Genomic DNA, 14,119 nt, shown 5'->3' on the forward strand with positions numbered 1-14,119 from the left:
TCACCGTTGACCATCTTCTACGCTTATACAGTCCCCGAATCTTCCGGGGGGGAGGGGAGCTGATAAAGCTCGTGCACCGGGCTAGCAAGTCACGTTCTCGAGTATTGATGAAGACCGGATCGGGGCTGGCAAGGTCGCTTTGTCCGAGTGAGGACTTCAGACTTGATCCCAGCTGAGCGCATGCCGTTGCCCGAGAAGTGGAACACATCTCGTAAGTATTACTTCGTTTTCAAAAGTCAATTTTATACTTTTTTCCTTCTCTCTTATTGGTGCTCTGTGATGGTGCAACTTTCACCCGTGTCCCGAATACTGTCCCTTGACTCGAGGAGTGGGTCGAGGGCATCGTAACACAAATTCCCTACTCCGAGCGCTCATGGCGCAAGATCTCGAAGGGTCATTGGGAGGCCCGTTCCCATAGTGAAACTCCTTTCCTGAATAGGTAACGTTGAGATGCCTCTTTTATCATCACGTCCTTACTCCCTTTACTTCTCTTCATAGGTTTATCCAAGGATGCCAAACTGAGGCCTCCAGCTGGTAGCGGGACTTACCTACCGAGTCCCCTGTCCCGAAACAGGTCAAAGAGAAGAAAAGAAATAGGGTTCCAGTGCCCGAGCTTAGAGAAAAAGAAAACAAGAAGAAGGCTGGTGCGCAAGTCTAAAGAAAGTACCAGTGCCCGAGCACCATCCTCGGACTCACTCTATCGACTGAGGGACGAGTCCAAAGAAGAAGAAGCATCCTTTGATCTGAAGGCCCGCGTGTCGTCGCAACTAGAAGAGCAAGGGGTCTCCGAACCGGAGAGAGACGAGCCCGATCTACCTCAAGTTCGGGAGGCCGACGAGAAGGTCGGGGCCGAGGCTTCCCGGGATGCAGGCAAAGCCCCGAAGGAAGTACTCGATGTGATAGACATCACTGAGTCACCTTCGTTCACTGAGTCCATGTATAAAGAGGCTCAGACGGTGAAAGAAGTTCCCAACGAGGGGACCCACGGAGCGGGCGACGACTTCTGCGGCTTTTTTGATGGCGTGGATTCTACCGCCACAAAGGACGTCACCAGATTGGGTGACTTAGAGGTGCTAAAGAAGAATCCATCTTCGGGAACAAGCGTGCCTTCCTCAAGCCCGAAACTAATCAACCGGTTCCCAGCTCTGAATGTGGATCCTAACCAGAAGTGATCGATCGTCATCTCCATTTCGGAGGATGCCCGAGTCCTCTTTGCCCCTGTAGGGTTGGCCAGTTACCTTCGATGACTGGTGACCGAGGAAGACCAAGCCAAGATGAACGAGGTAGACGCGCCCTGCCTGTTCAACGAAGCACAACGGGCGCTAAACTAGGTAACTTCACATACCTCTAGATGACTTTTAATTTGTACTTAGACTAATTTATAGATAATCCTAAAAATTTTCTTTGTATCTGTAGGCCTCGGTGCTTTCATCATGAGACTTTTCTCCGATATCGTGACGAGCTGAACCAGCTTGAGGCCGAGGTGCGAGGGCTTACTGAGAAGAGAGATACTTCCAATCTTCTCAGCGAGCAGCGTCAAGGGGAGGCTAAGAGAGTCTGAGCTGAGATAGAGGTGGCTCGGAAAGAGCATGCCGACCTGGTTGAGCAGTTAACAATATTTGAGGTTAGTGACGATGAGCTAGACTTGGTGACTAATGGTCGGAATCCGCAGGTCCAGCATAAGATTGATCGGATCGGCTAGCTCCGAGCTGAGATGGATGCAGTTAAGACCGAGATCGAAGAATGGAGAGGCAGAATGGATCGCCTGGCCTCGAAAAATAAGATAGCTCGGGCGTAGGTGACTTCGATTGAGGTCCAGCTTTGAGCGGCAAAAGAAAAGATCGAGGTGCAGGCCTAAAATCTTGAGGAGCTCCAGTCTCAGCTAAGTTCGGTCGTCTCTGACCGAAAATCTATTGCCAGGAGCTTGAAACGGCCAAGTCGGCGGTTGTGGTGGTTAAAGCCGATGCCAAAGAGATGGTGGCCCAATATAAGGCCGATGCCGAGGTGGCCTAGGATTGAACGAAGGATATTGTCGAGCACGCGAAGCGGCAATCCCGAAGGGAGACCCTTGAGGAAATTTATGCTCGAGGTTTCAACTTGTCGGCTAAAATTCAGAGTGCTAAGGGGATCAAAGCTGAGGCCAAGAAGTTGGCTTATCCCGAGGATAAAGAAGACTCCGAGGGTTCGAGCGGATCTGAGGGTGGAGGAGACTACAAATACCATGGCGACGAAGCGGGTTCCGGTGAAGATCAGGCAGTTTAAGTGCCTTGTACATTTTCTTTTGTTTTTTTGCATTTTTGTACTTTTGTACTTTTTTCAAGGCCGTTTGGCCTTTGAAAAGACTATATATATATATATATATATATATATATATATATATATATATATATATATATATATATATATATATATATATAAGGCTCCTTTTTTCCCTTCGACATTTTCTAAGCTTGTTTTCCTTTGATTTATTCTTTATATTTGCAAAGATCGAAATGCCTTAGCATGAAATAGTTAGGTCATGTTTAGAGGCTCGAATAAGCCTTGCCTTCGATATTATTTTATTTAAGGCATCGTAGGGGTTTGGTATGGCCGGAAACCTTTCCCCAAAGTACTTATAGTTTTTTAGATTATAGCTTACCGATGGTAGCCTTTAGAACCGGTTAAGAAATTTTGAAGCCTTATTTTTTGTTACGGGTCTCGGACGTCTCCGAGCCATTTTAATATGGCCGTAGCCTTTTTAGTTCGGGTGTTTCCCAGTGGGCTTTTTACCCCGAGTTATCCGGGCTTGCCTAAGATAACAGTCCCCGAGTAGGGATGGCCGTAGCATTTTAGGTTCGGGTACTGCCTAATAGGTCTTGCGCCCTTGGGCTTTGATGGCCCGGGTCATCTGAGTTTGTCTTTGGACGGCAGTCCCCGAGTGAATAGATCCTTTGAACCCGGATAAAGGCGGCCCTTGGGCTCGATATCTTTAGGGGATCAAATGTAGGAAATTCCTTAAGAAAAAGATTTTTAAGGGACAAGATATTTATCTGCAAGATAGAGACTTCCTTTTATTTTTGTGCATAATATATACGATTACACATGCGTACAAACTTTATGTTAGTGCTCGAGTAGTCTATGTGAGTACGGTTCATTCGACCGTTTGGCCCTTACAGTAAATCCTATTGATCGAGCCGAGACTATTCGGTCATAAAGTTTCTTTCCTTGCTAAAGTCATTGTTCGAGGGTGATGCCCCCAGTGTTCGAGGTCGATCGTAGAGAGGCCTCAAATGCTGGTATCGTGATCTTTGATACCGGTTCGTAACCAGCCTTCAATTCTAAGTTAGCATGATTTACTGTTTCCTCGTTAAAAACCTTGCCAGAAAACCCATTTGGGACAAAATCGGTTCAAGGGAAAAAGAGTGCAACGCGCGCTTTAAGGCCAAAAAATTATATCGTTCTTTGATGGTTTCCTGCAAGTGTTAGTTCGAAACACAAATAAGTAAAAGAAATGAATGGGGTCATACATTAGCAATAGTATCACTTCAAGTGAATTATGTTCTAGTTGTTCAGTAGTCGTTCACCGTTCGTTGTTCCGAGTTTGTATGATCCTTTTCCGGTGATCTCGATAATTTGATATGGCCCTTCCCAGTTAGGCCCCGGCTTGCCTTCGTTCTGGTTCTGGGTACTTAGTGTGACCTTCCTTAACACTAAGTCCCCGACATTGAAGTGTCGAAGGTTGGCCCTTCGATTATAATACCTCTGGATCCGCTATTTTTGGGCGGCTAATTATACAAGAGTGGCTTCGCGCCTTTCATCTAATAGTTCCTAGTTCGTATTCCTGGACTCGTCGTTTGATTCCTTGGTTGCATATCGAAACCTGAAACTTGGTTCTCTGACTTTCATCGGAATTAGAGCTTCGACGCCGTAAACGAGCGAGAACGGGGTAGCCCCGGTACTGGACTTCGAGGTCATACGGTATGCCCGTAGGACTTCGAGTAGGATTTTCTTCCATTTCCCTTTGGCGTCGGTTAACCTCTTTTTGAGGTTTTGGAGTACGGTTTTGTTGGTTGATTCTGCTTGTCCGTTCCTACTAGAGTGGTAGGGTGTTGCTAGGATCCTTTTAATCTTATGGTCTTCGAAAAACTTGCTTACTTTGCTGCCGATGAAGTGTTTCCCATTGTCGCATACGATCTTGACCGGCATTCCGAACTGACATATGATGTGGTCCCAAATGAAATCGATGACTTCCTTCTCCTTGATCTTCTCGTATTCCCGGGCTTCCACCCAATTAGAAAAATATTCAGTCATAAATAATATAAATTGAGCATTACCGGGTGCCCATGGTAGGGGGCCAACGTTGTCTATTCCCCACTTCATGAATGGCCATGGTGACAAAATCGAATGCAACAACTCCCCGGTTTGATGAATCATCGGAGCATGTCTTTGAAATTCATAAACATTTCGTACGAACTCATTCGCGTCCTTTTCCGTGTCGATCCAGTAGTAGCCAGCTCTGATTACCTTTCGAACCAATGATTCGGCGCCTGAATGATTTCCGCAGGTGCCTTTATGAATTTCCCTCAAAACGTACTAGGTATCTCCCGGTCCTAGACATAACTCGAGTGGGCCATCGAATGTTATTTTGAACAGGGTTCCATCTTCGGACAAGCTATACCAGGGCCCTCGATTCTTTTGGATCCGAGGGTAGTTTTCCGGTCTTCAGATATTCTATATATTTGTTTCTCTATTCCCAAGTCAAGCTCGTTAAGTTTATCTCGGCATGACCTTCTTCCACTACCGATATCAAGAGTTGTACGACCGCCCCCGAGTTGAACTCATCATCCTCGACCGCCGACCCCAGGTTAGCAAGGGCATCAGCCTCACTGTTTTGATCCCAAGGTACGTGTTGTAGAGTCTACTCCTTAAATCAATGTAATGTTACCTGCAACTTATCCAGGTACCTTTTCATTCTTTTCTCTCTGACCTCGAACGTTCTATTAACTTGGTTCACCACAAGGAGGGAGCCACACTTATCTTCGATTACCTCTAGCCCCAAGCTTTTGGCTAGTTCGAGACCTGCAATCATGGTCTCATATTCGGCCTTGTTGTTAGTCAATTTTACAGTCCTAATAGATTGTCTAACTACATTTCCTGTTAGTGGCTTCAATACGATGCCAAGTCCGGACCCTTTTGCGTTTGAGGCGCCGTCCGTAAAGAGGGTCCAGATCCCCAAAGAAGTCCCCGAGTTCAACAACTCTCTTTCGACCTCGGGTATAAGGGCCAGCGTAAAGTCGGCCACAAAGTCTGCCAAAATTTGATATTTAATGGCGGTCCGGGTCCGATATTTAATATCGTACCCACTGATTTCCATGACCCATTTGGCCAACCGTCCCGAGAGCTCGTGCTTATGCATTACATTCCTTAATGGGTAAGTAGTCACAACACATATGGGGTGACATTGGAAGTATGGTTTTAGCTTTTTAGATGCGCTTAGCAAAGCGAGCGCCAGCCTTTCTAGGTGAGGGTACCTAGTTTCGGCCTCGCCAAGGGTCCTACTAACATAGTAGATTAGAAATTGCGTACCTTTCTCTTGTCGGACCACGACTCCACTTACCGCTATCTCCGATACTTCCAAGTACAAGTACATTTGTTCGTTTGTCTTTGGCATGTGAAGCAGCGGTGGGCTTGATAGATATCACTTGAATTCCTCCAAGGCCCGTTGGCACTCCGGGGTCAATGAGAAGTTATTCTTCTTCTTCAGTAGTGAGTAGAATCGGGGGCTCTTATCGGAGGACCTCAAGATGAATCGCCCCAGGGCGTCTATGCGCCCGGTTAATCTTTGCACGACCTTCACGTTGTCCACAATTGTGATATCGATGGCTTTGATCTTGTTAGGGTTGATCTCGATTCCCCAGCTGAATACCATGAATCCGAGGAATTTACCTGATCTAACTTCAAATGCATACTTCTCCGGGTTAAGCTTCATATTGTATCTCTTTAATATGCTGAAAGTTTCCTACAAATGTTTCAAATGGTCCTCTGCTCGCAGGGATTTAACCAACATATCGTCAATGTAAACCTCCATTGATTTTCCTATTTGTTCCTCGAACATCTGATTTACTAGGCATTGGAAAGTGGCACCGATATTTTTTAATCTGAATGGCATCACGTTATAGCAGTATGTGCCGTACTTAGTGATGAAGGAGGTTTTTTCCTGATCGCCCGGGTTCATTCGTATTTGGTTGTACCCGGAGTAGGCATCGAGAAAACTGAGGATCTTGTGGCCGGCCGTGGCATCAATCATGCGATTGATGTTGGGCAAAGGGGAGGAGTCTTTGGGACATACCTTATTCAGATCCTTATAGTCTACACATGTTCTTAATTTATTCCCCTTTTAAGGAACTACCACTACATTTGCTAACCAATATGTGTATTTAACCTCCCGAATGGACCCTATTTTAAGGAGTTTAGATACCTCATCCTTGATGAAAGCATGTTTGACCTCGAACTGGGGTCTCCTCTTCTGCTTAATCGGGTGAAACTTCAGGTCCAGGATTAGCTTGTGAGTGGTTATTTTCGGCGTGATACCTGTCATATCAAGGTGGGACCAAGCAAAACAATCTTCGTTAGCTATAAGAAATTGAATGAGATTTTTCCTAAGCTCGGGGTTTAATCCCGTGCCCAAGTATACCTTTCGATCGGGTGAGTGTTCGGTTATCGTCACTTGCTCCAGTTCCTCGACCGTTGTTTTGGTAGCATCAGAATCATCGGGGGTTATGAAATATCTGGGAACTCCGTAGTCGTCATCCTCGTCTACCCTTCATTCCTCTGAACCTGTCGAGGCTGGTATCGGTGATTGCTATTTGGCCCCATCTTTGACCATCCGATTCGGATCCTCTGATGTTAAGAGTGTGGATGCCGGGATCAGATCATCGATCGCAAACATCTCCTTAGCAGCCGGTTGTTCCCCATAAACTATTCTGACTCCACCGGGTGTTGGGAATTTCAGCACCTGGTGCAGTGTCGATGATACTGCTCTCATGTTGTGAATCCATGGCCTCCCGAATAAAGCGTTGTATCTCATATCCCCTTTGATTACATAGAACTTAGCTTCCTGCACGGTTCCGACAACGTTCACTGGTAATGTTATCTTCCCTTTAGTGGTCTCACATGCCATGTTGAACCTGTTTAAGACTCGGACCGCAGGTACGATCTGGTCTTGTAGGCGGATTTATTCTACGACCCTTGATCCGATGATGTTGGTTGAGCTACCTGGATAAATTAACACACTCTTAATCCGAGATTTATTTACGAGTACCGATATTACCAGTCTATCGTTGTGGGGATGCACGATCCCCTTAGCGTCTTCGTCGATAAAAGACAAGGTTCCTTCTAGTAGTAATCACGTGTCTATTTTTCCCTTGTGATGGATACTTTGGTGCGCTTCAGCATCGGCCCCTAGGGAATGTCGACTCCACTGATGATCATGTTAATAACGTGTTGAGGTTCCTCCTACTCGGTCTGCTTATTAGAATCCTTATTCCTGAAGTGGTTCTTGGCCCGATCACTTAGGAAATCTCGAAGATGCACGTTGTTGAACAGCCGGGCCACTTCTTCTCTTAATTGTCGGCAGTCTTTTATTCTGTGGCCATCAGTACCGTGATATTTGCACATTAGGTTAGGATCCCTTTGGGATGGATCAGACTGTAAAGGTCTAAGCCATTTGGTATCTTTGATGCGTCCGATGGCAGATATAATATCGGCGTCATTGGCGTTGAAGTTGTACTTCGATAATCTCGGTGCTTCTTTAGGCCCGACGGGCCTGTCGAAGTTGTTTTTGCTCATGAGTCCCCAATTGCTCTGGCCTTGGTCGTTTCTCCTTTCATTTCTTGCAGGGTTCCATCCGGACCCACTGCTTCTTTGGTCCCCATTGTACGGCTGATACCAATCCCTGTTCGATCTCGGTTCACGATCGATGTCTCTCTTGATTCTGTCGATGGTTCTGACGGGATACACGGACCCGGAAGGGCCCCCAAGCTAATCATCTTCAACCCTGATTTTCGATTGATACCGGTTATGGACATCGGCCCAAGTGACAATCGGATATTCTACCAAGTTCTGTTTCAACTGATGTGTAGCCAAGGAGCTCCGAATGTTGAGTCCTTGGGTGAAAGCCTGAACAGCCCAATCATCAGCGACTGGTGGTATGTCCATCCGTTCCATATGAAATCAAGACACGAACTCTCTGAGCATCTCATTATCTTTCTGTTTTACTTTGAAAAGGTCAGACTTCCTGGTCTTGACCTTGATAACCCCGGCGTTACTTTCACGAATGAATTTGCAAGCATCGCAAACGAGTCAATAGAATTAGGAGGTAAGTTGTGATACCATATCATAGCTCCCTTTGACAGGGTCTTCCCGAACCTTTTCAACAAGACAGATTTGATCTCATCATCCTCCAAGTCGTTCCCTTTGATGGCACATGCGTACGAGGTCATATGCTCATTTGGGTCGGTCGTTCCGTTGTACTTAGGAATCTTGGGCATGCGGAACTTCTTAGGGATCGGCTTCGGAGCCGCACCCGGAGGAAAAGGATTTTGAACGAACTTCTTGGAATCTAGGCCTTTCAATATCGGCGGTGCTCCTGGAATTTGGTCGACCCTGGAATTGTAGGTTTCCACCTTTTTGTCATTAGCTTCGATTTTCTTCTCCCCTAATTCTACCTGTTTTTTCAGTTCCTCGAGCATCTTTATGATCTCGGGGTTAGTCCCCGATTCATTTTCATTCTACCTCTCTGCGACCGGTTCATTCCTGCGGGTGACTTCTCGGGACAGATCAGGTTCAATTCTACTCGGTGCGCGGCTTTGGTTCTATAACTGGGCTATGGCTGCCTGTTGAGCCTGCAAAATTTTGAAATTCATCCGTAAATTGATCTCGTCTCCTCCACTATTTTGTGTACTTTGAGCTGCCGATCGGGCTCTACCACAGATGATATTCTCGGGGTCGGTAGGCAGATTTGTATTGATAGCCACATGCGAGTTAGCGTCAATCGGGTCTGTGGCCGGAATTCTAATTGGATCAACGGGCGGTACCTCGTCACTAGGCACTATGTTGTTATTTTCACCGTGATGGCCGAACTCATTGTCAACATGTAGGAGTGCCGATTGAGAGTTTGACATTTTGAGCTCTGACCTGAAATTAGAGACACTTCAAAGAAGAAGTGTAAAGTAGTATGTGTTATAAAAATTTGTATCAAATACCACTATTATCCTTAGCCCTACGGTGGGCGCCAAACTGTTTACCATCAAAATCGGATAACAATTGAATTTGTAAGTGATTTTAAGGATATACAGATTAACTTGACATAAAGTGATAAATTAAGTTGCAATTGAAATAAACAATGATAAAGTAAATTCAAACCACACGAATTGAACAATTGTAGTTTTGGAAGGTTAATCACCCTCGAACCGGATGCACTTCGATCGATGTTAGGATATAGAAGAATAAGAGCTTAAAGAGAAAAATGATAATGTATTGCTTTAGAATTTGTGGTATAATGCGCTAAATGAATTATTAGACCCCCTTTATATAATAGAGAAGTCCTACTTTAGGTACAATTCTATAAAAGGTAAAAAATCTCTTGATTTGCTGATTGCCGGTTCCTTATTGATACGTGCCGAGATTTCTGCCGTAATATTCGACCGGTCACGAATATTTCGGTCTTCTGTTGGCTACGCTAACATTGTTCCTTCGAGCTCTTTCGAGGCTTGGACCGATTCTCGAAGGCCTGCCCCCGGGCTCTAGCACAGTAAGACTTGGGGTCGATCTTTAGCCCTTTATCGCCACGTTTCGGGTCTGACCTGTCATGTCGTAGGTGAGCTCGATTTTGATCGTATCACACTAGAAATTAAAACAACTCACAGCATTTGGTTATAATATTCATAGATTTATGCTTGAGATTGAGGCGTAATTCTACTCATAGATACAGGAACTGTAACGGTATTATTCAAAAGTGCATCTGCATAGACAGGGTGCGAGGTGTGTTTATAGTGGTAGAAGTTCTTATTTAGAAGAATGCTAGATTGAAGGAAATAAAATGAAATTTTGCTAATGTGAAAAAATCTGGGTAGCAAAAAAATTGTTGCTGTGCTGGTTTTGACATTTGGCTGTGCTATGAGTAGTGGTGGCAAATGGGTGGGTGTGTTGGGTTGAATTTGGGCGGGTCAAGATGGGTCAATTGGGCGGGTCAAGATGGGGGAGGAGGGATTGGGGTGGGTGGGTGGTGCAGAAAAAACGAAAAAATAAAAAACGGAACATTAAAAATTAATTGAGGGGGGTTGGGGTGGGTGGGTGGTGCCGAAAATGGGAAAACATTTTCCGAAAAATATTTTCCGTCACACCAAACACACCCTAAAACTTAAATACTTTGATTCTCATTTTTAAACTTAGATACAAAAACTAATGATATGACAACTAAGTAAATTTCTAGATAAGTTGGGTTGAAATCCCATTGTTTTGGGGTGAACTTCATGGTTTGTATTTGAGCTACTTCATGGGTCAGAATAGGCTATAAAAAATAATGGGTTAACTTGGGCTCAGCCCAAATAGACCCATGAGCTAAAATGTTATAACCCAACACATTAATTGCTGGATGGGTTTGGGCTCAAATTGACACCCTTAGCTATGAGTAATATCATGCATCTTAATCATTTATAGCAGGTGAATTGTAATTCTCTGGGGCGGATAAATATTTTTTACACCATCATTGCATATAACTTAAATTATAGCAGAGATATTTCCCTTCTCTCAGAAGTATATAAGCAACTATATTAGCAGGGATAGATGTATGTAGAATTATCCCTATGTAAGAAAGAAAAAATAATACAGTAGTAATTAATGGAATTTATTCACCAATCTGACTTTAATTTACAGATGAATGTGGTTCTTAACACGTAAACTTTTAGGCTTACTGTAACATTGCATATAAGGATCTTAGGTTTTTCCTGCCTTCTTATAATTGGAAATGCAAGTTCATTTGTGTGGTAGAGGTGTCAACTCAAATTGACTTACGATATGTGGAGTTCGAGTCGCTATACGTATAATTACATTTCTCGAATGGTATATCAAGTTGCCTATATATCTTGTACCATTTGGTGTCGTGTCATGTTAAATATTTGTCGCATTCTGGAGAAATATGTTTCTGTCCCTTTCAACATAACCACAAATTAAACTAGACAGATGTCTCGAGATATATAGTGAGCCCATTCTCGAGATATATAGTGCTATTATAAGAAGTAGGCCAGCTGAAACTTACGATCAACTAAGCTCAGAATTTAAGGTACGCAATAAGTGTTTTGAGTATTAGCAAAATCTGTTTTTTGCTTAATAGAGTAGTTTTTTCTCGAAGTACAAATTAATGTTTTAATATTGATTATTCAAATTAATTAGCCAAACATAAATTACTATTCTTCAAAAGAATTTTTTCGAAAAACACTTTTGACGAGCATATGTTAAAAACTTCATGAAATAGGTTATAGTCGTCGGCTCGTAAGTGGAGTAGTGTTTGTAGAAACTAAATTTGTTGAAGAATATCAGCAAAATGGAGGTGATCGATGATCAATTGGATTAAAACATCTATAAATAATTGGTTATGACAGTAATTTGTGGTTTTTCTGAAGCATATCGAGATACGTGTTATTATAGAATGTATTACTATATATTTTGATTCTCATTTTCCCTAATTAGGATCAGTGCTGTTGCTTTCATAAAGAAAACTCTGTCGTTGTCTGAAGACGTGGTGCCTCATTATTTCAGTCAATAAAACGCGATGCAGAAACTTTTTATGAAAGCTTTGGGAAAAGGATGAATCAAATACTGATATTACACTAATCTTGCCAACAAAGTGAAAAACAGCATCTCATTCAAAGATGAAGTAAAAGTACATCTCCTATTGCCTTTTAATTTGCATTGACAACACAACACAAGTACAGTATACTAATCTTTTGAAGCACTTTTGACATTCATACAATTTATTTTTAACTACCTGCCGAAGTAAAATAATTATATGAAGTATGCATTTCTTAATATAGACTAGTACTTCGTTTATTTCAGATATTTGCACAAAATTTTATGCGTACGTCACTACTTTCGGAGCTGGTGCACAGTATATAGCTGCTACTAGCTTATGGCCGCTGCACAAATATGTCATGATCAAATTAATTTCTATGTAACTCCCAACTGTCGGAGTAAATTCTTACATAATTAAAGTCATGCCCTAAATATATATATATTAGCTGCATGTCGCATAAGTTTGGAGCTATATTTAGTTGGGAAGTTTGTCTTTATACTTCCCCATACTTTAATCTGGTCTTGCTCTTATGTATCTCCCACGCCCAACTCCCCACAACCTTCCCTCTCTTCACTCTGTCAAAGCTACAAACAACCACACGCCATAAATGTTTTAAAATCACAATTTTAAAAAGTTTACCTTCTCATTCTTCTCTTTCGGCTATTCTTATGTGAAGATTATCCCAAATATTTCTCACATTAAAAAAAAACAAACAAGAAAGGTCTTTAAAGAAATAAGATTGTCCGAAATATTTCTGACATTCTTGGAATAGAAAAGAAATGCACAAAAAAAGAAAATATAGGAGGATTATTTCATGTTTAAAAGGTCTTTAATTTAAAGCTAGGCATTGATGGTCAATACCAGCAAACTCCCAAGAGGATTAATATTCTCAAGGGTGATTATGGTTTTGAGTGTAGATGTAATCCAGGTGAGCTTCTGTAAGTGTCCTTCTCTTAAAGCATTCTCCATCTTCTTCTTCACATTCCTCTACCCCCATCAGCTTCTACAAGTGTAATGAACCAAAATAACAGAGTCAGTAAAGAAAGATTCTGTTCAGAAAATGAACTTGGCCAAAATTAACTAATTCATGAGGTGAGAATCGTCCAATACTGTACGAGGAGACAACAACTGATCATTCCACAAACTAATGTACTTAGGACATTCTAATTGACGACTGTGCCCGCCCAGGGAGGAGGTAGAAGCGCAGATATGTGTTTAGTAGCATATAAAATATAAATCCTAGTATTTGTGTTAATGAATTAATTAAATATGTATATATATAAAATATAAATCCTAGTAATTAACACTTGTTCTAAAATTTAGAATTGAAATTCTAGCTCCACCTTAAGCTCAAACTGAACATTCTAATTAACGCCCTCGATCGCACGCTTAGACCAGACATTTGATGCGGGAACAATGCAACATGGAGTCCAAAACTGAGTAAGCCAAAAATAGGGATGGATTTAGCTCTAATACCAGTTAAGAAAATGAACCTTTACGGTAACTAAATCAAAAGGGTAGCTCATTATAATGTGAAGATTGCTCAAAATCATATAAGTTGAGGCATATAACAACTCATTTCTTTCAACCGATATAGAACAATTTAACAAACTCTTTAGAGAGGCAGAGAATTAAGATATTACATTCAGGGAATCGAAGGTTTCCATCTGGTCAAGAGAATAAGCAAGGGTGACTTCTCCATTATTTTCTTCCTCTTTCACTGCAAAGAAATCAAAACTAGCTGCTAAATTTACTCAATCAAAATAAGAATACGTTTGTACACACTGCAATAACATAAGCATTAATTCATGAGCTAATAATTAATTACCTTCACTGGATGATAAGAAACGGGAAGATGCTGGTGAAAGGGAAACAAACAGGAGAAAAAATACAAGAAAACATATAGTACTTTGCTTCATGACTACTTCAGTTCTAGGATTTGTTAATTTCAGTTTCGATAAAGTGAAAGAGAAAGATGATTGTGGTGAGAGTTGAGGGAAAAGTGTCTTTTATATATACTCCTACATGCAAAATAAAAAGACGCACTATTCTGTGAGTTTTGGGAAAGTCCTTTGGAATCACATAATATATACTTCATCATCTTGTCCACTTGTGTATGGTTTGTGTGAGAGAGAATCAACCAGGTTTGTGGCGGAGTTTTCTTCGTCTTTAATTAGAGGTTTAATTTTAGTTTGAATTTTGAATATAAAATTACCATTAATAAAGATGTTTTACTCCTTATTGTGGAGCTTCTTGACCTATATTTAAATTTAATTTGGCCCCAATATA

At 42.2% G+C, this 14,119-nt stretch overlaps 1 protein-coding gene across 1 annotated transcript; it reads right to left on the bottom strand.

The window, feature by feature from the left end:
• Positions 1–12,552: 12,552 nt before the first annotated feature.
• On the bottom strand, positions 12,553–13,888 carry LOC104093420 (putative phytosulfokines 6). The gene is made up of 3 exons (XM_009599158.4): positions 13,659–13,888; positions 13,474–13,550; positions 12,553–12,833 (listed from the first exon to the last, which is right to left on the bottom strand). Exons 1-3 carry the CDS (start codon positions 13,747–13,749, stop codon positions 12,720–12,722), a joined length of 282 nt encoding a protein of 93 aa, XP_009597453.1. The 5' UTR covers positions 13,750–13,888; the 3' UTR covers positions 12,553–12,719.
• Between the last annotated feature and the right edge of the window lie 231 nt (positions 13,889–14,119).

The sequence above is a fragment of the Nicotiana tomentosiformis genome, chromosome 6, assembly GCF_000390325.3.
Source record: "Nicotiana tomentosiformis chromosome 6, ASM39032v3, whole genome shotgun sequence".
NCBI lineage: Eukaryota > Viridiplantae > Streptophyta > Magnoliopsida > Solanales > Solanaceae > Nicotiana > Nicotiana tomentosiformis.

Coding starts and splice junctions, on each gene's coding strand:
- LOC104093420 (XM_009599158.4), bottom strand. CDS start 13,749: ATGAAGCAAAGTACTATATGTTTTCTTGTATTTTTTCTCCTGTTTGTT. Junction 13,551..13,658: donor TTTCTTATCATCCAGTGAAG/GTAATTAATTAT, acceptor ATTTCTTTGCAG/TGAAAGAGGAAGAAAATAAT. Junction 12,834..13,473: donor AAACCTTCGATTCCCTGAAT/GTAATATCTTAA, acceptor TTACACTTGTAG/AAGCTGATGGGGGTAGAGGA.